We start from the raw sequence: 24892 nt of genomic DNA on the forward strand, positions 1-24892 counted from the left end.
AAATCCATACTTACTGGTGATGATGTCAATCGTAGAATGGCTCCATTTTTTATTTCATTGCGATTCTAAAACAATAAAATAATACTGATATAATAATTCTGTGTACAAAGAGACAACAAACAGCACTCAAAATAGCGCTTGTTATGTCCTCATTCCAAAATCATTGGCATTATATCATATGGACATATATAATGGGGCTGCCTGGATAGAAATCAATGCGATCTACAAAGTAAAATGCACTAGTGTGCACTTCTCCCGACATATTGTCCAGATCGGTGGAGATCTTGCAGTGAACAGTGAGACCCCGACCAAAGAAAAATTTTTTTTTTTAGTACGACAGTGCCAATTAAAAGGCTATAGACACCTTTGTACTGTCTTTTTTAATTGTTCATCTGTTTCCTAAATGCAAAATTAAGCAGCTGTCTATACAGTCTTGCTGTAACGTCTCCAGCCATTTATGCTGCAGAGTCTGTGTAATGCCTGCTCATGGCTGCTAATGATGCTGCTTCTGCCATGGATCTCACAGCTCCCTCCTCTCATTGCTGGGGTAGTAGGGAAGGGAATGAGGCTGCACATGAACAATCTGAGTGTAGAGATAAAGACAAGAATCCAAGTCTTTAGGGTGGGCATATCTGGAATATGTAGAAAGGTAGGAAGTCAAGCACAAGGCAGTAAAATAGGACAGTGGCTGTGTATCACTGAACAGAGATAGGAGGGTACCTATAGTATGGCAGACTCTGCAGAGGGAGGGGAAATCAAACACCCCAGCCAGCACAAGGTAGAGCAATTTCCTCATGAGCTATAAAAAGGCACACAGACATCACATCCAACATTTCATAGGGTCAGTTGACATTATGTTATATTCCCACATACCCTGTGTACACAGCAAAGCTTGTGCTTTGTTCTCTCCCATGCACCCCTCTAACATGGGCCAAGATAGTATTCTTTTTAAGCCCCATTGGGGAGATATCTATCTATAGCATATTTTTCTGACTGTAAGATTCATCTGAATGTAGGACGCCGGTTAATAAAATATCCTTTTAGCTTAGCGACAACATTTTCTAACCACTGAAACAAACTGCAGATTGCGGGTCTAACCACCAGATCTGACAGCATTATAGATCCTACCATAATTCCTATGATGCTTTCAGGTCATCAGATGCGCAATTAGGCTGGGATTTGCAGCCATAATATAGACACATGCCCCAGTATTAGGTTTGTAAGAAACAGACCTTAAAGTGACACTGTCACCTCCTTTTTGCATTCTGACATCTCTACACAGGTGTAATGGGTAAATTTAGCGGTTTTCATACCTTATTTTATATCATAAGGTCATGGTGCTTGTTCAAGTAAAAAAAAATCATATTTTATCAACTGCAGATTGAGTTAAGTGGGCGGGGCCTCACGGCATTAGCCCACTTAGCCCCACCCACAATGCCATTGTTGGCTCCGCCCCCTCGCCGGCCATTGGAACAGGCTGACGGAAGGTCTAGACCCCCTTTACGTCGGCCAACCAATGGGTGTCAAGGGGCGGGACCAACGGTGCAGTCGTGGGCGGGGCTAAGTGGTGCTAATGCCACAAAGCCACGCCCACTTAATACAATCTGCACTTGATAAAAGGACCCTTTTTACTTGAACAAGCACCATGACGTATGATATGAAATAAGGTATGAAAAACACTTAATTTACCCTTTACACCTATGTAGAGATGTCAGAATGCACAAAGGGGGTGACAGTGTCACTTTAAAGTGTCTCTATCATTCAAAAAATAAAAAAATATAAAAAAACTTTTGACATAATAATTCCTTTATTTATATAGCTCTGTGCATAGCTTGTCATCACTCACAGAAGACTTGACAGGTCTGCTTATCAGGTATCACAATTGCACATTAAGCTGAGTTTACACACATGTAGCAGTCTGGAGTCTCCTGTATACTGCACATGCAGATTTATTTGGCAGATTTTTGAAGCCAAAGCCAGGAACAGACTATAAAACAGAGAACAGGTCTTAAATAAAAGACTGAGATTTCTCTTCTTTTGAGATCCATTTCTGGCTTTGGCTTCAAAAATCTGTCAGATAAATCTATGTAAATAAATGCAGCCTTACTTTTACAGTGCATGCTTGTGTTGTGCTAAAAAAAAATAAGGGAGGGGGTTCGGCCAGACTTCTCCTTTCACACTTTCAATCCCGAAATGTAACACAATCGACTGACAGATGCCACACAAGGGTCCAATCGGTACATTCCGGGGGTTGCTGATAGGTCACTTAACAGCTTGGGGTTTTTATACTTACCCTCCATCGCTGCTGATGTCTCTCTGCTAATAAAGACAGGCTAAGGTAGACTATTAGCAGAGCACAGATATATTTGATCTAAGTAATGCTATAGCAATACTACAGCATTGCATAGATCAGAATTGGCAGTCTAATAATTGATTATAAAAGGTCTTGAGAGGGGGCATAAAAGTGTAAAATAAACAAATAAATATAAATAGGATTAAAAAAAGACTCCCTTTTGGTGATCTCCCCACTGGGAGGCACAGCTTAGCAAGTTTTCTTCCCTCGAGGGATATCTGGCTATTCCAGTGTCTTGAGACTCGCAGCTGAGGCTTCACGGACTCCTTTCTTGCATATTCACATTTTATAGGGGGCAATGTATCAAAGGAGAATCTTAAATAAGTTCTCCATTGGATTTTTTAACCCCGGAAGAAGCTATTGTAGCGATACGAGCATCTGGTTGTGGACCCGAGACCCTCCATTGCTGGTTCACAGGTTTGTGGCAGGGGATGTGTGATAGGCGTACTGGTGCCTTACTATATTCATATTTTGCCTATAAACGCTTCCCTTTTGTTTGTATATATTGAATTGTGCGTTGGGATTTTTTTTATTGTGTTGGGGATTTTTTTTTCTCTGTTAATTATTCAGTGGAGCTAAGTTTTAAACCCCACCCAATCTGGAGACAAGAGAGAGGGAAAAGTGGCCATGTTTTTGTAGCGCTGGATAACCCCTTTAAAAGGTATTCTTTTAGGACAATAACTGCATCACCTATGTAACAGATCCCAGGACAGATTTTGGATTAAAAGCAGATATCTGAAGGTACAAGCGGTTAGGAAGGGGCAGATTGTGGGTACAGAGTTGCTTTAAATTAAGAATTAAATACCCTGGTGCAGAATACAGTATTTTGTTCCCTGACAAAACAGAAGTTATGTCCTATTAGCAATCAATGGGGAACAATTTTTCTAATTTATGACACCTATATACTCTTGACACTGACTGACAGGAGGTTGAATTTTGTCAATAGTTTTTTTAATTTGTTTTATCAGTGACATCCTAAGAGAACATCACTAATATAGTGCTATACAAATAGCTGGAAAGAGCAGATGAGTACAGGCTGAGGGAATTATACATTCCAGAAAATGATGACGCTACTACTGTCATTATGTGTGGAAAACAACATTTCCTGACCAGACCACAAGTTTACCTTGAACAAATTTATCCAGTTGGCTGGAAATATACATTTCACAGTTTAATCAGAGCAGATGCTGCAGATCAAAATACATAGAAAGTAAAGAAAAATATGCTGCGCCAAATAACTAGGCTTTTTGTAGATTCAACAGTAATAGAATGGATAGTTCTAACAGACAAACAATTATTTCTAAGTTTGACACATAAGGTCAGGTAGTCAGAAAGAATGTCATGTGGGTGAATCAAATGAACACACAAGGCACCTGGCCTGCTATGGACAAGGAACCCACCGGCATTCATTATGTACTCAGCTGAAGGGGCCTTGAAAAGCAATGCAGGGGGGGAAGAAATTAGAGTATTTATGGCTGGCTATGTCAGCAAAACAGTTTAGGCCTTTTATACATCTGACTAAAATGTGTCCAACCACTTTGAACATAGAGATCTGCAATGTTAAATTTTTACTGAAAGGGAAGCTGTAATAGTGGCTGAAGTGGGAGTCATCAAATCTCTAAGGAAGGGGACACAGCCCCGATACCAGGCAGAACATTGTACCTGATTTCATAAGGTTTTATTGTTTGAATAAATGTGTATGCCAGTGTGGTGTCCCACTACGGGTGTTTCTAGTCTTTACACCCTTCGCAAAAGTCTGTACTCTAAAGTAGAAGTGGTAATAAAGTTTTGCCACTAGAGGTCGCTGTTATGTGTATTATGTACATAGGTATTGTACGGCTGAATGTAACTAAAGGGTTATTGTTTTAAGATCTGTGCACCATTGGGAGTTCTTTCTCCTTTCCTCCTATCTCTATCCTCTTTCTCTTGAACTCTCTTCACCCCAACCCACGTCGAGAACCAGTCTAAAAGAGCAGGACAATATCCAGCAGAAGAAAGGATATCAGACAGAGTTCGTAGGCTCCTAGCAACTTTGCTCTCTCGCAGCGCGAGTGTAATCTGAAAATTCTGACCACTCTGCTCATCCCAGGTAACAAGGTCCGGGGCTTGTGTCACCCTCTAGGACGGGTCGACCAACACTGGTGGGCAATAGGTGGTGCAAAGACCAAAGAGTCAAAACACAGGCACAATAATTCTCTCTACTCTCAAGTATTCTACTTATTCTCCTTCTAAAGTTCCGGCACAACACACTTCTAACATTAGGTTGGGACTCTCTCGACATCCTCCTCTCTACTTCTGCTACCTCTCAGCATGCAACTCAGTCAGCACGACTGTATCTCTCTCTCAAAACTTCCCAGAACAGCTAGAGTTACTAAAGATATTATTAAGCATTGCACCCTCCTTGGATCACCTCCCCTTTCTGTGGGTGGCAGTACCAATAGTCTGGGTGGGTTACAACTCCACTCCGGACCACCGTGATAAGCACCCAAGGGATCCCCTCACATCCCGGCAGGTCACCAACCACAGTGGAAAGGATATAGCCAGCCACTTTAAAATAAAAGCAGGTGTGCCAGCACACCTGTGTGCCCAACTGGCACTGGCATCACAACAACCTAACATTTGGCTGACCTATATTCCAACCAACCACCATAGAAGTGGCTTCAACCCGTTACCACCTAGCAAGTGACGGGTCGAGCGTACACTACACCAGACCTGGAGGACTTCGGGATAGAATTTGTTACACACTGACTACATGCAAACTGGGATTGAGGAGAACAGGGGATCTGGCCTTTCCTCCGTGACGTAAGCTAGACATTTGATAGTAAATGTTTTTTTTGTATATGCATTTTATCTCTGGGGTTGCACTCAAGTTTTTCTTCCTAGTTGCTCTTTTCTACAGGATAAAAACAGGAAAAAACGCAGTACAGGCACCTCGTGTAAAACCTTTTGAGGAAAGAAAGACCAAATGTGCAAGAGAGCAGCTCACCTGGTAGCCACTTGGGCTTGATGCATATTACCCCAAACCTCAGGGTACCACTGACTTCCAGGCATAGAAAAATACTGGAAACCACGTAGCGGATCAAGGAGTGTATCCCGGACAAGCACTATGACAAGGGCTGCTAAACTGGCTGTACCATAAATGACAGGATGCTCCCAGGAGGGGCCCGTAAAAATCAAAAATAGAAGAAATGTGCAAAAAAGCTATGGTACTCACAGTGCCAGCACTGACCAAAAAAGAGCTTATGCAAGTCCAATAGAATGAAAAATGAATTTATTGTTTCAAATAAGCACAGTATAACACCTTTCAGTGTGTGAACCTCCTTTCATCAGATACAAATCAGTGCAGTAGATCGTCCCAAGCCAGGAGATTTTTTAGAGTGAAGTTATTTTAATTAGGCTCCTTTGGGGATTTATTGTGTACAGCTAAGCAATACTAATATGATCATGTTTTTGCACTGGCTTTATTTGTAATGCCCTATTTATGTTCTGTTTTAGAGTTTAGTCAATTTCTGATTTCTAATGTTTATCACGGCACGGCCACAGACTTTACGGGACCAAACATAATAAACTAGTGACTATGAACGCATGAAGCACAAGAGCATAAAATGGAATGGACTTTTGCGAAACAGCAAAACATAGCCTCTAGTAGACTACAATTGATCTATAAAAAGTTTAAAAGACAGTTACATTTTAGAGCACGTGCCTCAAATGAGCAAACGTTTGAAAAAAATTGTTGGCAGAAATTAAATAGGCTACTTACTTTTTCTGTTATATAAAATCCAGAGCCTTCAGCATATTGAAGTGCCAGGTCTTCATGATTCTGAATAATCGACCATCTAAAATGGTAAAATCAATTAGCATAAATACTAATCATTCCTATGCAATAGTTTTAATAACAGTGATGAAAAACAAAGCCTCAGTGGCTATTTTATGGATTTTTATGTTTAATTAGGTTTCTCATAAATCCAAATAGCATAAAGATTTGTGAAATCATTTAAGTCTCTAAAGAAAGCTTTACATGTGTGGACGGCTTAGGTGATTAAAATAGGTATCTGCTCAGTCATAGGTAGAAAAAAAAATAACTATATATCACCAACCAAGTTTCTTAATGTCAATTATAAAAAAGCATTAGAAATATTATGGAAATTAGGGGGGAAAAAACACTAAAATAAAATAACTAGAGATGGGTTCGGGTTCGGGTCCATCCGAACCCGAACATTCGGCATTTGATTAGCGGGGGCTTCTGAACTTGGATAAAGCCCTTAGGCTATGTGGAAAACATGGATATAGTCATTGGCTGTATCCATGTTTTTCAGACAACCTTAGAGCTTTATTCAAGTTCAGCAGCCCCCGCTAATCAAATGCCGAACGTTCGGGTTCGGATGGACTCTAACCCGGACCCGCGTCGCTCAACTCTAAAAATAACACAACTAAAGCTGCAGTCACACGTTCCGCGTTTCACCTGTAAGGCCTGTAACGTAGTGTCGCCCCCGCCCCCAGCATCTCTAATATGATGCTGCGAGCCTGGGGAACTGTATGGATATGTCCCGTGCTGTAATGAAGCAGCCGCGTGGCTCTGTCATTACGGCGCAGCACATATTCATACACTTCCCTCGGCTCCCAGCATATCAGAGATGCTGCCTATGTGTGTGTGGGGGGGGACTCCATTACAGGCATTCAACATCCTATGTTCCATGTGAATGCAGCCTAACAGTCTACAATGTAATTTCGTAAACATTGGCTACTGTAGGAGAATGTGCCGTAGATGTATCACGTGTCCTACTGGAACAACCTCTTAAAATGGCAAATAAGTCTCTATTCACACCATGCTGCCAGCATACTTCAACAGCCTGTCAAAAAGCATTGTTGATATATACTGCTAATCTAATGGACTGAACACAGTTTAACTGTGATTACATTCAGTTCATTTCCTGAAAACTACTACAAACTTGCACATTTTTTTTTTTATCTGTACAACATCGAGCAGATGCTTATAATGAGGAGTTTTTTTTTTCTCTTCTTTAATTTTAGTTTGCAGCATAATACATTATCTTCTGTTATTACTTCACTCTGTAACACTGTGTAATAATAGTTTGGAGGAATCCAAGGGGGATACTATGATTTATTTCTATCTAATGCTATTACTCCCTATAGTAACACTGTTTGCAGGATGCAGTGGGGTTGCTTATCTTGTATCTGTTATGACAGAACAAAATGTTGGGTGTAACATAAAAACACCCACATTGGCTGGATATAAAGTGGAAGCCAAATAAGAACCTGCACTTTTACACTTTGACTCTAAACATATGTCTTTTTCACTACTTCAATCTGTTTCTTATAAACTACTGCTGCACAAAAACTAAAGATAAAAAATGAAATAAAATAAAAAAAGATATAAAAAAAAAACAAAATGGGAAATGTGCAGATCAACGTTTTTCTTGTGAAAATTATTCCACAAAAGTTTCTTTCTTCAAAATAATGTCATACACATTCAAATTAAATCCTATAAATGTGCAGTTATTCTGTAAAGTACAGTATATATACACATCCTGTTCATAAGATATGCCATAAATGTGTAATGTAGGTTTGAGTCCCAGAGGGGGAAACTGCATCTATCTCGAGAGTAAGGATCCTCCAGCCTACTTTTTGCCACTGGAGATGGTTGGGATGCAGAAAACTGGTAAATGAGCATGTGTTATGCAGTTTACATAACGTCTATTGACTTTAATAGTAGTTACTGTAAACAGTATAGCACTGCAAGCTTGTGTCACCTTAACTCCCGTTGTTATGCTAATTATAAAAATCCCTTTAAAGTCAACATACAAACTCAGCTCTTTTCGGCTTCTCAACCATTTCCAGTCGTCACAAGAAGGTCAGAAAATCCTTAAATCTCGAGATAGGTGTCAGACGCTGGCTGCATCTTATGGCATATCCTGTCGATATACCCTAAAATGTCCACAGCACCTCAACAGAGAGTTTTCTTGCCAAATATTTCTGCAAAAACACGTAAACACAATGGGGGAGATTTATCAACGGGGATTTTTCTACGTGTTGTCTATTTCTGCTTTGGCAAGAATAGACTGGTCTATTTAAAGTGCAATTTATTATCAGGGATAAGCCTGATCTATTTTCTGTGGTGTTGATTTGGTGTCAGAATTGTCTTTGAATTGTCTCATTGGCCCTGGTTTGCTTCCTAGGTAATAAGCATTTTCTTCTCCCTTTCTTTTTCAGATAACGGCATGCAGAAGATTACATCAGATTCGTTTGGACTACGTCAATGACCAGCGGACTTTAATGTGCAATAAAATGGTCAATGATGGGTGTGGGGGTGTTTTTATTTGAATAAAAATTTTTTTTTAAGGTGCGTTGTGTTTTTTTTCCATTAATTTACAGACTTAGTAGTGGAAGCTGTCTGATAGATGGAATCCATTACTAAGTCGAGACTTAGTGTTAGCCGGTATAAATTGGCTAACACTAACCCCCCCCACCATTATTACCCCAGTACCCAACGCCACCAGGGGTCTTGGGAAAAGACGGGTGCCAATAGTCCCGGAGTGTCAAAATTGGCGCAGGAGGAACTCTGGAGGAAGCAGCATGCTGAGCTCAGTTATGCTCAGCCAATTGCGGCTGAGCAGCTGATGACGCTGCAGAGGGGGGCCGGCATGCGGGACGGCTGCAGCGAGTCGGCCGGCCTCCCGAAGATTGCATCGACAGAAGACGGGGTCGACACGCGTCAGGTATGTATATCGCACCACACTTCCGGGTACACGTGCGGGGGTGGGGGGGACACGGGAAGGGGGCGATTCACAGACATAACATACATTACAAAGTTGTATAACTTTGTAATGTGTGTTATTCTGTGAATAATTGCTGAGCGCCGCACTACCCCTTTAAGAACACTTAACCCCTTCCTTGCTGGTGCAGGTGCAGTACCAGAACAGTCTAGCTAACAGGGACTTAACCCCCTGGGAGCCAGACTGCAACTACCATGCCCATGCTGAAGGTCACCCAGCTTTCCCAGGATCCTGTAAGGGTTGAACTTACAGGATGCTGGGAAAGCTGGGTGACCTCCAGCATGGGCATGGGAGTTACAGTCTGTCTCCCAGGGGGGGGATAATGGGTGAGGTATTTGTAGATTAACTCTTTGTTGTCCTGTTTTGGTCTTTTCTTTAGCTCTCTCCATAGGAGAACAATGAAGACAGGGGGGAGAGCTTCAAACTGCTTTTTAATGATAAAAATGCATTTTTTTGGCTAATAAACCTAATTACAAAGTTTCTTAAAATCGCCTGGACTATTGATTTTTGCAAAAAAGAATTCACGACAGTGACACTTTAAACCCTTACACTCCGTGGACCGGGTGCACTGCAACCGACCCACAGACCATACCGGCTCCACATTAGGTGGTGAAATACACCAACTCTAGTGTGGAGTCAGTCTGCGACCCATGTGCCACTATTTTAGTTATGCTGAAGTAGGCATGATTGGTGTATGTGCCGGAAAAGTTGCAAAATTTTGTGCAGCTATGCAGTTGCTCAAAATTTTGTGACTTTTCCAGTCCAAGAAAAAAAAATCCGCATTTGAAGACTCAAAGTATTCTGGAGGAAAAAAAAATTGTCATCAAATCACCTAGTGCCAGAAAGATAGATGTGTAAATTACTTATATGCTGTATGTCCTACCAGAGGTCATGTGGTCGCTCCAGTCTGACACAGTGCTCTCTACTGCCACAGTAGACTGCCATCAGTGACAGGAACTGTCCAGAGCACTAGCAAACCCCTAAAGCAAACCTCTTCTGCTGTGGACAGTTCCTGTCAAGGGCAGCAGAGCGCACCATGTGAGATTGGAAAGAAAATGCCCCTTTCTGCAGGGCATATAGCAGCTGCTAAGTACTGGAAGGCTCGATATTTTTTAAATAGAATTAATTTACAAACCACCAGCTGCTTTGAAAAAAAAATTCTCTTGAGTACCACTGATCAGTGAGGGTGCTGGATGTCAGCACCCTGCGTATCCTGTGGATAGGCACTCAAATCTATTAATCATGTTAGCCATTAGGAAAACCCTTCTAAGGGCGCCTTCACACACACCGGATCCGCAGCAGATTTGATGGTGCAGATTTGATACTGTGTTCAGTTATTTAGATCAAATCTGGATTTTCTGCTGCGGATACGGTGTGTGTGAAGCTACCCTAAAACACTACTGTTATTTAAGGTTATACTGATGCACCAACTAAGTAAACATAAGCATATTTCTAAGAAGTCATTTCCACTTACCCATCACTCACTTCTTTTATTATTGCAGATAATGGCTTTTTCTACAAGAAAAAGAAATGCAGGCAGTTCATATGACATGCAACTTAAAAGAAAAACATTCAAGGACAATCACAGTGTTACATAGATAATGATAGATTATTATTTATAGTGATATTTTATACTATGAACCTTAAAATAATTCTTTTAGGTCTAAGTACTCAACTTCATTAACAAAATAAACATCTTTACTTTAAATATAACAGAGATTTCATCTGTTCAATACTCTTAACAACAGAGCCGCAGTGCGTATACAGTATACTACATTGTAGTGTAGTATATAAAAATCTCCCAATGAAAAAAATACAAATGAATCATGTAAAAGGGGAACTCCAGGTAGATGTTAAAAAAAATGAAACTTCTGCAGAAGCATAACGTATTACTTACCTGTCTATCCCAGTTATCAAATTACCAAAAATCCATTTGTTTGGGTTTTTTTGCTCTGTTTTGTGTTTCTGTCCTTCCTGGTTTAGCATTACCCAGAATGCAATGCTTTCCCTTATGTGATCATCACAGCCCCCACCCATTACAATCAGTAAAATTAGTGCAACACCTGCTTCTGGCCGGACAGAGATGGTGAATCACTTAGGGGATTGGCGGATCCAGCCAAGCCTCCTGTGACATCACGCCCTGCCCCCTGTATGCATCATTAGTAAACACACACAATGTAAAAAAGAGGCATGGAAGATTTGTCTCCTAAGGGGGGATAGCAGCAGAAGCAGGCGACAATGAATTGGCACAGGGGCCATTTTTTTCACTTCCTGGATTTCTATCCGCTATCAGTGTGGCAGAACCGTACAGATACGGTAATACATTGTATAGACACATCTATGTAGCTTTTAATGTACTTTTAATAGAAAACAAGTTTTATCCGGAGTTCCCCTTTAAGTACATGAGAACATATCTAGCATATTTTACTGAAAGCATCAACAAAATAACATAGCATACAACACTATTTTCCATAGTTACACAGTTAATAAGGTTGAAAGAAGACAAGAGTACATCAAGTTCAACCTAGAGAAACCCTACTGTGTTGATCCAGAGGAAGGCAAAAACCCCTTTTGATCAGTAAAACTATAACAGAATCTAGATCAGTGCTTCTTAAACTGTGAGGCGGGCCTCACCAGTGAGGCGCCCCCTAGTTGTTGGTGAGGCGCAGCTGAGGAGTCAGTATTCACAGTGACTATAACCTGCACAGTTCTTTCCCTAAATGCAACAATCTCTGGTTAAGGAACATTATTGACTAATTTTGTGCTTATTTAATGTTATGCAGAGATTAGGAGACAAACGCAGGGTAGACCGAGCAATAGTTTTTGTCTTTGCATGGACTTCCGTCACAGATGGTGAGGCCCAGCATCTTCTTGGTCAGTCTAGTGAGGCCCAGGCATCATTTAGTCTATTAGGTGAGGCTCCAATGGAAAAAGTTTACGAAGCACTGATCTAGATGGTGGATGAATTAAGGTCCCCTCATACTATTGGTGGCCTCATGTGTAAAGTGTATGGGGGCCACCTACAGATTATGACGGTGGAGATGATTTTTAAACAAGATGGAATTTCACGGCCCCCTTGTTTTCAGAGATATAAGAAGCCACCGAACCTGTCAGACTCTGCTTCCTATAGAGTTTAGCTGTCAGTTATTGAGGTGTATGGCCACCTTTACACAGTGCAGCACTATAGATGGCATAATACTGATATACTAGGTCTCCAAGGTGCTATGTGACCTTACCAAACAGGGTATGAATGTGATGGACCCCCTGAGGTGTTATATGGGAGGGACGGCTGGTCACTTGCTAGGTGTTGTAGGTTGACACCACTTCTGTAGTGGATGGCCGAGATACAGCCGAACCTTAAAGGGTTTTCACGTGATGCCAGTGCCCGGGGGCACACAGGTGTCATGGCATGCCAGCTTTTAGTGTGTAAGGCCGGTTGTACCCTTTTCCCCTGTGGTCAGTGTCTTGCCAGGTTGCTACCCGATCCCTTGGGATAGTGTCACAGGTGGTCAGAGTGGTGTAATGACCCTCCCGGATAGTAGGACCCACCACCCACAGAAAGAGGAAGTGTCCCAAGGTTGCGGTGTGTATGCTGTGTAGGTAGTGATAAATGACCACAGACTCTTGCAGTACGTTAAGTTAGTTTACTACTTGTAAATGTGCAACAGGTAATAAAGATGGTCTCTGACATACACTTGACAAAGTTCCAATACAGACTTGAACATAGGACGACCAGATCTGTCGGATAAGTGCAGTGTAGGAGATCGTCGTGTTGGTAGAGTTGTGTTGAGGTAGAGTAGCAGAGAGGAGGATGTTGTGAAAGTCTCAAACCATGTAGTAATGTGCTCTGCCGGGATGTTGGAGGATGAGGTAGAATACTTAGAAGAATAAAAAGAACACCTATGCCTGTGCATTGAACCGTACTAATGGGTGACACAGGCCCCAGACCTTGCTACCTGGGTTGAGCGGAATGCTGAGGGTTTCCTGTTGACACCCGCACCGCGAGACAGAGTTCCTAGGCTACTGCAACTTTGCTCTGTCCGGACCAGTTTCTGGCTCTGTGGCTTTATAGTGGATACTGTCCTGCTCTGTGAATTCTTCTTGTCCACGGTGCGGGTTGAGATTATCCTTTAGCTAGTCCTCTCCTGAGTGCTTGGTGTAGGTACTTGTGAGAAGGTTGGTATTAGTGTACTGTCTTTTGTCCAACCCATGCGAGGTACTGGCTAAGACTGACTACTTGGAGACCTGGCAGAGGGACAGGGCCGAGATAGGACCGCTGTGAAGAGCTGTCTAGTTTGCGTCCTTTCTCCACACCATTCGAACAGAAGACTCTTGCTCCCCCCCACCTATGGGACTAACTTCCTCTACAGCGTGTAGGGTGTGCTGTGATTGGGTACATTTATATTAAAGACATAAAAATTATGAGGGAACACATATGAACCTAAGTAGTAAACAAAAAGCTGTTATACACAAATGTGTTATACAGTGAAACCTCCCAAGCAAACCACTTTTTTGAGAAGACCCCCCTTCCAGACCAATTTTTTTTGTGCCCGTGACCATTCACACAGATAAAGTAATTGTGTTCTAGCAAGGTGGCAGGTGTTATTGTATTGTATTTGGAAGCTCTTACAAATGCAGGAAGGGCTATTTTCCCAGTATGTAACTTAAGAAATTGTATCATAACAGGAGGGCAAAGCAGAAAACAAAGAAAAGAGGTAAATGGTATAAAGTCTAGTTAGCAGCATCTTGCAGAAAAGAAATATAATGGTAGGTAACAATCAGGCATCTGTTTTTTTTGTGTTGGCGTCACATTTGCGGTCACTTTGTATCTCTGCAAGCCGCTGCATTAGGCTCACTATATTCACAGTGGCCACTGCTCTCGAATCATGTTTGTTTAAACAGGAAGGCTATAAGCTATAAATTGGAGCAAGTTAAAGTGAATCCTATCCCCTAATACAGTGACGGCCAAAAGTATTGGCACCCCTGCAATTCTGTCAGATAATACTCAATTTCTTCCAGAAAATTATTGCAAACACAAATGCTTTGGTAATAATATCTTCATTTATTTTGCTTGCAATGAAAAAACACAAAAGAGAATGAAAAAAAAAGTCAAATCATTGATCATTTTACACAAAACTCCAAAAATGGGCCGGACAAAAGTATTGGCACCCTCACCCTAATACTTACTACCACAACCTTTAGACAAAATAACTGTAAACAACCGCTTCCGGTAACCATCAATGAGTTTCGTACAATGCTCTGCTGAAATTTTAGACCATTCTTCTTTGGCAAATTGCTCCAGGTCCCTGAGATGTGAAGGGCGTCTTCTCCAAACTGCCAACATGAGATCTCTCTACAGGTGTTCTATGGGATTCAGGTCTGGACTCATTGCTGGCCACTATAGAAGTCTCCAGTGCTTTCTCTCAAACCATTTTGTAGTGCTTTTTGAAGTGTGTTTTGGGTCATTGTCCTGCTGGAAGACCCATGACCTCTAAAGAAGACCCAGCTTTCTCACACTGGGCCCTACATTATGCTGCAAAATTTGTTGGTAGTCTTTAGACTTCATAATGCCATGCACACAGTCAAGCAGTCCAGTGCCAGAAGCAGCAAAGCAACCCCAAAACATCAGGGAACCTCCGCTATGTTTGACTGTAGGGACTGTGTTCTTTTCTTTGAAGGCCTCTTTTTTTCCTGTAAACTCTATGTGGTGAGCCGGGGCAGCTTGTTGGGAGTAGTAGTTACTGATAGCAGGTTTAGCCCAGTTAGTCAATGGCCAGGTATTATGTCACGGTTATGGCACGAGGGGAGCTGACTAACTGACGGCATCTGTCCAAGCGGGACCCCGTTACACCACACAATTCTTTGTTGTCCTTAGTCGAGGCACCAATAACCAGACCAATGCCAGGGTTCAGAAACAACGGTAGTTGTACGTTTATTAACTCGGTGGTTACTAATAGCAACATTCTCTCTCTGGACGCAGCCAGGATTGAAGTAAACCTAAATATAACTCATGGTAGTAGACAATGCTGCAATAGGCCGTGGTGTAGTAGTTACTTTAAGTGGGGGACAATTAAATGATGGGCGTAGTAGTCACGAGAGTACAATGCTGGGTAAACAGGATGAACAGGATACTTGCTGTTAACAATGACGGAGCGGCTGCAACTGGAAACGATACCCAGATCTTAGATAAATATTAAAATTGAAGGGTTAGGATGATCTGGACTAGACAGGAATACTTCAGACCAACAATAGATAGGATACCACAGGGTTGTGTCGTCTTTTTCTTGAGGAGACGCAAGGAAACACGTCCTTCCCCCTTGAAGGTAGAGGGAAGTCTCTAGAAAAAGGGGTGTGACCAACTGATCCCAGCCAGAGCTCAACGGCTGTTATGGTTACTATGGCAGCCGGGGAGATCACGTGATACCAGGCTAGTTGCATTATCACACTACTAACCAACAAATAAACCAATATGTATGAGAAATATGATTAATACCAAACTTGAACACTGGGGGGTTACATAACACTAACGGTTTGTAGTGGCCATTATTCCTTTCAGAACAGATACAGTCAGAATATAAATACAGATACAGACTTATCATTAGGGAAAAATCTTCTGTTCTGGGCCACTACATCTATGTTGATGCCTTTTCCTTAAAAGCTCTACTTTTGTCTCATCTGACCCGATAACGTTTTTCCAAAATGTTTTTGGCTTTCTCAGGCAAACTCCAGCCTGGCTTTTTTATGTCTCTGGGTCAGAAGTGGGGTCTTTCCGGGTATTCTACCATAGAGTCCCTTTTCATTCAGGCGCCGACGGATAGTACGGGTTGACATTGTTGTACTCTCGGCTGCAGACTAGCTAGAACTTGTTTGGATGTTAGTCGAGGTTCTTTAGCCACCATCCGCACAATCTTTCGCTGAAATCTCTCATCATCATCATCTCTCAAATCTAGGGAGAAATCATGGGCTTTAAAGTGACACTGTCACCTTCTTTGTGCATTCTGACATCTCTACACAGGTGTAAAGGGTAAATTTAGCGGTTTTCATACCTTATTTTATATCATACGTCATGGTGCTTGTTCAAGTAAAAAGTCATCTTTTATCAACTGCAGATTGAGTTAAGTGGGCAGGGCCTCGCGGCATTCGCTCCAATTAGCCCCACCCACAACGCCACAGTTGGCCCGCCCCCTCGCCGGCCATTGAAACAGGCTGGCCGAAAGGTCTAGACCCCACCACCTTTACGCCGGCCAACCAATGACCGTCAAGGGGGCGTGGCTAAGTGCCGCTAATGCCGCAAGGCCACGCCCACTTAATACAATCTGCAGTTGATAAAAGATGACTTTTTACTTGAACAAGCACCATGACGTATGATATGAAATAAGGTATGAAAAACGCTAAATTTACCCTTTACACCTGTGTAGAGATGTCAGAATGCACAAAGGGGGTGACAGTGTCACTTTAAACTTCTTGATGACATTGCGCACGGTAGACACAGGAACATTCAGGTCTTTGGAGATGGACTTGTAGCCTTGAGATTGCTCATGCTTCCTCACAATTTGGCTTCTCAAGTCCTCAGACAGTTTTTTGGTCTTCTTTCTTTTCTCGATGATAGGGTACACACAAGGACACAGGACAGTCAACTTTAATTCATTTCACCTGGCTGCAAGTGTGATTTAGTTATTACCACCACCTGTTATGTTCCACAGGTAAGTAGCAGGTGCTGTTAATTACACAATTTAGAGAAGCATCACATGATTTTTCTAAGGGTGCCAATACTTTTGTCCACCCCCTTTTTATGTTTGGTGTCGAATTATATCCAATTTGGCTTTTTGACAATTCTTTTTGTGGTTTTCCATTGATGAAAAATTAAATGAAGAGATTAATACCAAAGCATTTGTGTTTGCAATAATTTTCTGGAAGAAATTAAGTATTATCTGACAGAATTGCAGGGGTGCCAATACTTTTGGCCAGCACTGTATGTCACAGAGAATACTAGACTGTAGAGCTTGGTCTTTCAAAATTACTAAACCAAATATCCCTAGTTAAACAACAAATACCCCCAAGGCTAGGCCCAGACACTGTGCTACTTTTTAACAGATCAGCAGCACCATGTGAGTACTCCTAGAGACAAGGTATGTACACCCACCCTCTGCCCACAGTACCTATACAGGTTAATTTAGGCATTACAGACCATTGAAACCACAATGGCACTGAAACACTATACTCCCAGCAACCAGTAACTAATATGAATTGCCTCTCAGAACATTATGCCAAATGTTATACCTCCTTTAACAATAGCTTATAGGACCAGTTTGCTGTAATGCAATATGGCTAATCCTTTTTTACTAAAAATAGGTCGAAAGGCCCTTGGTAAAAGGCTGACTGCTTCTGCAGAAATCACTGAGTTTGGCTGACTTTTTTCAACTTTTGTTAGCTATAGAAAGCAAAAGAATTCAAGTCAAAATCTACTAGAGTAGTGTTCCATACATTGTTATTAAATTCAAAAAACCATCCTGTTATATAAAAATTATAATTTTATATAATAAACACGAGTACCATATTTTCCAGCGTATAAGATGACTCCCAACTTTTCCAGTTAAAATATATGGGATATACTAGTCATATAAGACAACCCCTCTTCTAATGCACACCAAATAAAAATTACTAAAAAACATCAGTAAGCAGCGAGATCTAAGAGGCAGAGAAGGAGGTGCAGTAATACAGATAGGATACAAGAGTGGGCCAGAATGGGTAACAGAGGTGTGTTTTTCTGGGCACAGAGCGACTCTACCGTATCTCTTTTTTCCTTACCCAAACGCCGGAAGCTTGCTCTGCCCTACCGCATACGGCAGGGATGTGGCTGCTTTTGCACTCCCTCCACCATTTCTGATCAATTCTTTCATTGACTTTCATTATAAAATTAACAAATCAAAACAGATGCGCTTTTGCTTTTTTTTTTTTAAAGGGGTTGGCCACTTTATATTAAAATTGCTCAGTGTACAGTATTAGTAGGAGTACTCACTGTATATACTGACAGCAGCTCCCTGTGTACCCCATAGAGCTAATATCAGACTCCCATCATCCAGGCTGGGCTGCCCTGCTCTGTGGTGTTTTGGTCCATAAGATTGCTTACATGGAGGAGCATGTGACCATGCCCCGCCCCCCAGTGTCCACCACTATGTATATGTCTATGAAGGACACAGTGGACAGGGCATGGTCACATGCTCCTCCATGTTAGCCATTTTGTGGACTGAAACAAAACAGAGCAGGGCAGCCTAGCCTGGTGAAGGGGAGTCTGATATTAGCTCTATGAGGTACACAGGGAGCACACTTACTAATACTTTGTACTGACCTATTTTACTATTAAGTGGCCAACCCCTTTAACAAACAAAAAATGTAGACTCTCTCATTTTCGTCCCTCTTAGGCTGGGTTCACACTGCGTTTTTTGCAATCCGCTTAACGTATACGTTTTATGGAAAAAACAGATGCAAAAAAGGATGCAATTGTGTTTCATTTGTTTGGTTTAGTTTTTCTATTGACTTCCATTATTAAAAAAAAACATATTGAAACAGATGTGTTTCTTTTACCGGACAAAAAAGTAGTGTTGACAACGTTTTTCTGTCCGTTAAAAGTAACCAATTAAAAATGGATACATTGAAAGGATTGCAAAAAAGCAGTGTGAACCCAGCCTTAAACTTTAGAAATTTGGTATTTCTGTATTTGAACTGACCTGCACAGTAATGTTGATATGTCCTTTTTACCACATAACAAAGAGTAAAAAAAACACCATGAAAATGGTAGGTTTCAGTGTTTATCTCCATTTCACCCCAGAAATGATTTATAGGTTTATTAACACAATACAAGGTACATTAAAGGAGACCTATCAACCCCTGTGCCGGGGTGAAGGCTACCCAACCCCCCGCTAGAGACCCTTATACTTACCCTTTCTCTCTAGGTCCGGCTCCTGGAGCCGGTCCCGGGACGGAGATATCCCTGTCGGAAGCCCGGCGCGCATGCTCCTGAGATGAGTCCGATGCCCATAGAGAATGAATAAAGCCATTCATTCTCTATGGGCGTCGGATTCATCTCTGGAGCATGCGCGCCGGGATTCCGACGGTGAGATCTCTGTCTCGGGACCGGCTTCAGGCGTGGGACTTGGAGAGAAGGGGTAAGTATAAGGGTTTCTAGCGCGGGGTCAGGGGGCCTCCACCCCAGCACGGGGTTCCCTTTAAAAATAGGGGGGTTCCCTTTAAAAATACAGCTCCTCGATGATTAACGCCAACATTTCTACTGTTCTCTTTCACCAAAAGAACCACTGGGAAACTTTGCAGGAATTTTCAGCCATGCAGTCATGTCTTGCTGAGTCTTCAATTTAGAAAGAGGGTTCCCCATAAACCCCATCCCCTTTTTTACTCTCTCTTGCTCATTTACCCACTTCTCGTCTCTCTTAGCTTTTTTCCCTTCTCTCCATATCTGCTTCTCCCTACAGTAAAATGAGGGACTATAACTTATTACCATCTGCGTTGCCCTCTCAATTAGGGGATTTCCCAATGTTTATAATTTAATTATACTCTAGGAATTTCAATTCATGCCTTTTATTGTTAATGCCCTATAGACATTGCATCGCTTTCCTTTCTTGTCCCATATGCATATGCCCATTTCTCTTGTTATATACCTTTGCAATATAATGTCAGCTACCTTAAAATATATCTATAAAAGCCCTTATAGAAAAGGTTTCCAAAGTCAGCACATTTTAGACAACATACATATTGTTTCAATACTCACCTGATCAATTTCCATTAGTTTTGGGAAAGCTCCAGGCCACTGAATGGCCACCTTCACTGTATCTGATGGAGGCGGCATTCTGTCTGTTGAACAGCTGAATACTACTCAGAGAACACACTTAGGATCATCAACACCTAGAAATGAAGAGAGGAAAAGAAGACATCTGTAAAATGATGCTAAGGGTTAAAAGTGACAGCTTCTTTGTGAGACCCTGTCAGGACAGGGATGTACAGACACAACCAGACAGTGGGCCCTAAGCAGGGCCGGACTGGGACTTAAAATCAGCCCTGGCAATCAAACCCCAGCAGCCCACATACCATATCCTTCCCTATATATCATGGATAGCGGTGTAAAATACGAGCTGTAGTAAATTCTGCTTCATTTAGCCATGTCCCCCACTACTCCCTTAAACATGTGAACCCCACCATCAGCACCTAAAAACAATGCTATAACATGATCTGCTGTGGATTTGATGTGGCATATATATGCACTCATTCAACTGATTAAATCAGAAGCATCAAATCCGCATTGGATTAGGTATGAACGTGCCCTTAAAGGAAACCTGTGGGGTCTATACCAGGTACACAGCTGTAGATCCCAGCGTACAGATCAGGGACTGGATCTTTAGTCCAGTGTAAACCTCTATAATCGTTCTTTTCATTACCAGCTGAAGTGTCACAGAGGTGGAGCCACAGCAGCACCTTCTGCCCCCACCCCTGCCTGCTCTGACTGATGGACGTATAGGGTGGGGCTGCTGCTGCCGCTGCTGTTGTGAAACTTTAGTTGGAAATGAAAAGGACAATTATATAAGTTTACACTGGACTAAAGGTCCTGTCTGTGATATCTCGCTCACATCTGTCTGCTGAGATCTACAGCCCTAGACCTGGTACGGACCTCACAGATTCCCTTTATAGGAGAAAAACATGGCCACCTTCTTCTAGAAATAGCGCCACACTCTTCTTCAGTTTGTGTGAGGTATTGCAGCTCAGTTCCATTGAAGTGAATGGAGCCAAGTTGTAATAACCATACACTGAGGACAGGATGGTGCTGTTTTTGGACAAAAGTTACTATATTTTTTAAATCCCTTTTATCCTGACTATGTTTGCACACCATATAATGGCGGTCAAAGCTACATAATAAGCTGCTAGATAGCCATTTCCTACTGGATATCTATCTAATCTATCCATCTATCTATCAGTAGGGCCCCATGAAAAATTGAAGGATATATAATGGTAACATAGGTAAGAATTTTATGTGCATGATAACAGTGTCATAGTTAATAACACCAGTAAGCAAATATCACCATAGTGTACCCGTTACTGCCATACTGTTATTAAGCAAACCCACCAATACTGCCAATACTACCAGTATATAAGTAACAAATAATATCACCACACCATGAGCACGGCCATTATCACCACATAATGACTAATACCGCTACACTGTGACTGAATACAATCCACTATATACAACACTAATATTACCAATAATACGAGTAATACCATCACACCATGCCCACTACTCTCACCATACAGTGACTGGATAATACCACTATACCATCACACCATGCCCACTACCCTCAGCATACGGTGACTGGATAATACCACTATACCACCACACCATGCCCACTACCCTCACCATACAGTGACTGGATAATACCACTATACCACCACACCATGCCCACTACCCTCACCATACAGTGACTGGATAATACCACTATTACCATGAGAACTGTGAATCTGTGGAACAGTCTACCACAGGATCTGGTCACAGCAAAAACAGTAGAGGGCTTCAAAACAGGGCTAGACAAGTTCTTAGACCAAAATTATATAGATGCATATGTATAGAACATATCACCCCTCCCCCTTCCCTGTATCCATCCCCTCCTTGGTTGATGGACATGTGTCTTTTTTCAACCGTATTAACTATGTAACTATGTAACTATGTAACCATCACACCATGCCCACTACCCTCACCATACAGTGACTGGATAATACCCCTATACCATCACACCATGCCCACTACCCTCACCATACAGTGACTGGATAATACCACTATACCATCACACCATGCCCACTACCCTCACCATACAGTGACTGGATAATACCATTATACCATCACACCATGCCCACTACCCTCAGCATACGGTGACTGGATAATACCACTATACCATCACACCATACCAACACTAATATTACCAATAATACGAGTAATACCATCACACCATGCCCACTACTCTCACCATACAGTGACTGGATAATACCACTATACCATCACACCATGCCCACTACCCTCAGCATACGGTGACTGGATAATACCCTCACCATACCATCACACCATGCCCACTGCCCGCAGCATACAGTGACTGGATAATACCACTATACTGGCACCAAATAACAGCCACTATATAAAGACCAATATTCTCCCAGAACAGTGACAATAGAACACAGATGTCACACTCCGGCCCTCCAGCTGTTACAGAACTACAAATCCCATCATGCCTGGACAGCTAAAGCATGGTGGGAATTGTAGTTTTGCAACACCTGGAGGGCCGGAGTTTGACACCCCTGATACTGAGGTAGATCCCAGCTGTATAAAGGTTCTGCAGACCTGTTAAGTGATTATAGTGCAATTACATCCTGTCACTCACAGTAGGCGTCTTCTCTGCATGAAGAGACGTCCACTTTTCCTTTTCTTCTCCATCTGGCTCCGGCCATCATGAAGGCTTCTCTGGCCATGACTCCTCTCCACGGGATCTGCCAGACAGACATTTTAGGCTTCATGCTCCAGCAACATCCTCATCTATACATCCCCCCCCCATATAGAATAGCCCCCCTGCTGTACATCCCCCCCATATAGAATAGCCCCCCTGCTGTACATCCCCCCATATAGAATAGACCCCCTGCTGTACATCCCCCTATATAGAATAGCCCCCCTACTGTACATCCCCCATATAGAATAGCCCCCCTGCATCCCCTCCCATATAGAATAGCCCCCTGCATCCCCCTCCATATAGAATAGCCCCCTGCATCCCCCCAATATAGAATAGCCCCCCTGCATCCCCCTCCATATAGAATAGCCCCCTGCATCCCCCTCCATATAGAATAGCCCCCTGCATCCCCCTCCCATATAGAATAGTCCCCTGCATCCCCCTCCCATATAGAATAGCCCCCTGCATCCCCTCCTGTATAGAATAGCCCCCCTGCATCCCCCTCCCATACAGAATAGCCCCCCTGCATCCCCCTCCCATATAGAATAGACCCCCCTGCATCCCCCTCCAATATAGAATAGCCCCCTGCATCCCCCTCCCATATAGAATAGCCCCCTGCATCCCCCTCCCATACAGAATAGCCCCCCTGCACCCCCCTCCTGTATAGAATAGCCCCCCTGCATCCCCCTCCCATATGGAATAGCCCCCTGCATCCCCCTCCCATATAGAATAGCCCCCCTGCATCCCCCTCCCATAAAGAATAGCCCCCTGCATCCCCCTCCTGTATAGAATAGCCCCCCTGCATCCCCCTCCCATATAGAATAGCCCCCCTGCATCCCCCTCCCATATAGAATAGCCCCCCTGCATCCCCCTCCCATACAGAATAGCCCCCCTGCACCCCCCTCCTATACAGAATAGCCCCCTGCATCCCCCTCCCATATAGAATAGCCCCCTGCATCCGCTCCTGTATAGAATAGCCCCCTGCATCCCCCTCCAATACAGAATAGCCCCCCTGCATCCCCCTCCCATATAGAATAGCCCCCCTGCATCCCCCTCCCATATAGAATAGCCCCCTGCATCCCCCTCCCGTATAGAATAGCCCCCTGCATCCCCCTCCCGTATAGAATAGCCCCCTGCATCCCCCTCCCATATAGAATAGCCCCCTGCATCCCCCTCCCGTATAGAATAGCCCCCTGCATCCCCCTCCCATATAGAATAGCCCTCCTGCATCCCCCTCCCATATAGAATAGCCCCCCTGCATCCCCCTCCCATATAGAATAGCCCCCCTGCATCCCCCTCCCATATAGAATAGCCCCCTGCATCCCCCTCCCATATAGAATGGCCCCCCTGCATCCCCCTCCCATATAGAATAGCCCCCCCTGCATCCCCCTCCCATATGGAATAGCCCCCTGCACCCCCTCCTGTATAGAATAGCCCCCCCTGCATCCCCCCATATAGAATAGCCCCCTGCATCCCCCCATATAGAATAGCCCCCTGCATCCCCCTCCCATATAGAATGGCCCCCCTGCACCCCCCTCCCATATAGAATAGCCCCCTGCACCCCCTCCTGTATAGAATAGCCCCCTGCACCCCCTCCTGTATAGAATAGCCCCCTGCACCCCCTCCCATATAGAATAGCCCCCTGCACCCCCTCCTATATAGAATAGCCCCCCTGCATCCTCCTCCCATATAGAATAGCCCCCCTGCACCCCCTCCTGTATAGAATAGCCCCCTGCATCCCCCTCCCATATAGAATAGCCCCCTGCATCCCCCCATATAGAATAGACCCCCTGCATCCCCTCCTGTATAGAATAGCCCCCCTGCATCCCCCTCCCATATAGAATAGCCCCCCTGCATCCCCCTCCCATATAAAATAGCCCCCCTGCATCCCCCTCCCATATAGAATAGCCCCCTGCATCCCCCTCCCATATAGAATAGCCCCCTGCATCCCCTCCTGTATAGAATAGCCCCCCTGCACCCCCCTCCTATATAGAATAGCCCCCCTGCATCCCCCTCCTGTATAGAATAGCCCCCTGCATACCCCTCCAATACAGAATAGCCCCCTGCATCCCCCTCCTATACAGAATAGTCCCCCTGCATCCCCCTCCCATATAGAATAGCCCCCTGCATCCCCCTCCCATATAGAATGGCCCCCCTGCACCCCCCTCCCATATGGAATAGCCCCCTGCACCCCCTCCTGTATAGAATAGCCCCCCTGCATCCCCCCATATAGAATAGCCCCCTGCATCCCC

The 24892-nt window shown here is 43.4% G+C and overlaps 1 protein-coding gene across 1 annotated transcript in view; it reads right to left on the bottom strand.

Moving 5' to 3' along the window:
* Window positions 1–24892, bottom strand: part of ELMO1 (engulfment and cell motility 1) — a 264820-nt gene that overhangs the window by 183147 nt on the left and 56781 nt on the right. The window contains exons 2-5 of the mRNA XM_069958426.1: window positions 19931–20064; window positions 10622–10662; window positions 6114–6189; window positions 15–65 (exon numbers count right to left, since the gene is read on the bottom strand). Coding sequence (XP_069814527.1) covers window positions 15–65; window positions 6114–6189; window positions 10622–10662; window positions 19931–20008 — 246 coding nt within the window. The 5' untranslated portion in view covers window positions 20009–20064. The remainder of the gene's footprint in view (window positions 1–14; window positions 66–6113; window positions 6190–10621; window positions 10663–19930; window positions 20065–24892) is intronic.

This window comes from Dendropsophus ebraccatus, chromosome 2, assembly GCF_027789765.1.
Source record: "Dendropsophus ebraccatus isolate aDenEbr1 chromosome 2, aDenEbr1.pat, whole genome shotgun sequence".
NCBI lineage: Eukaryota > Metazoa > Chordata > Amphibia > Anura > Hylidae > Dendropsophus > Dendropsophus ebraccatus.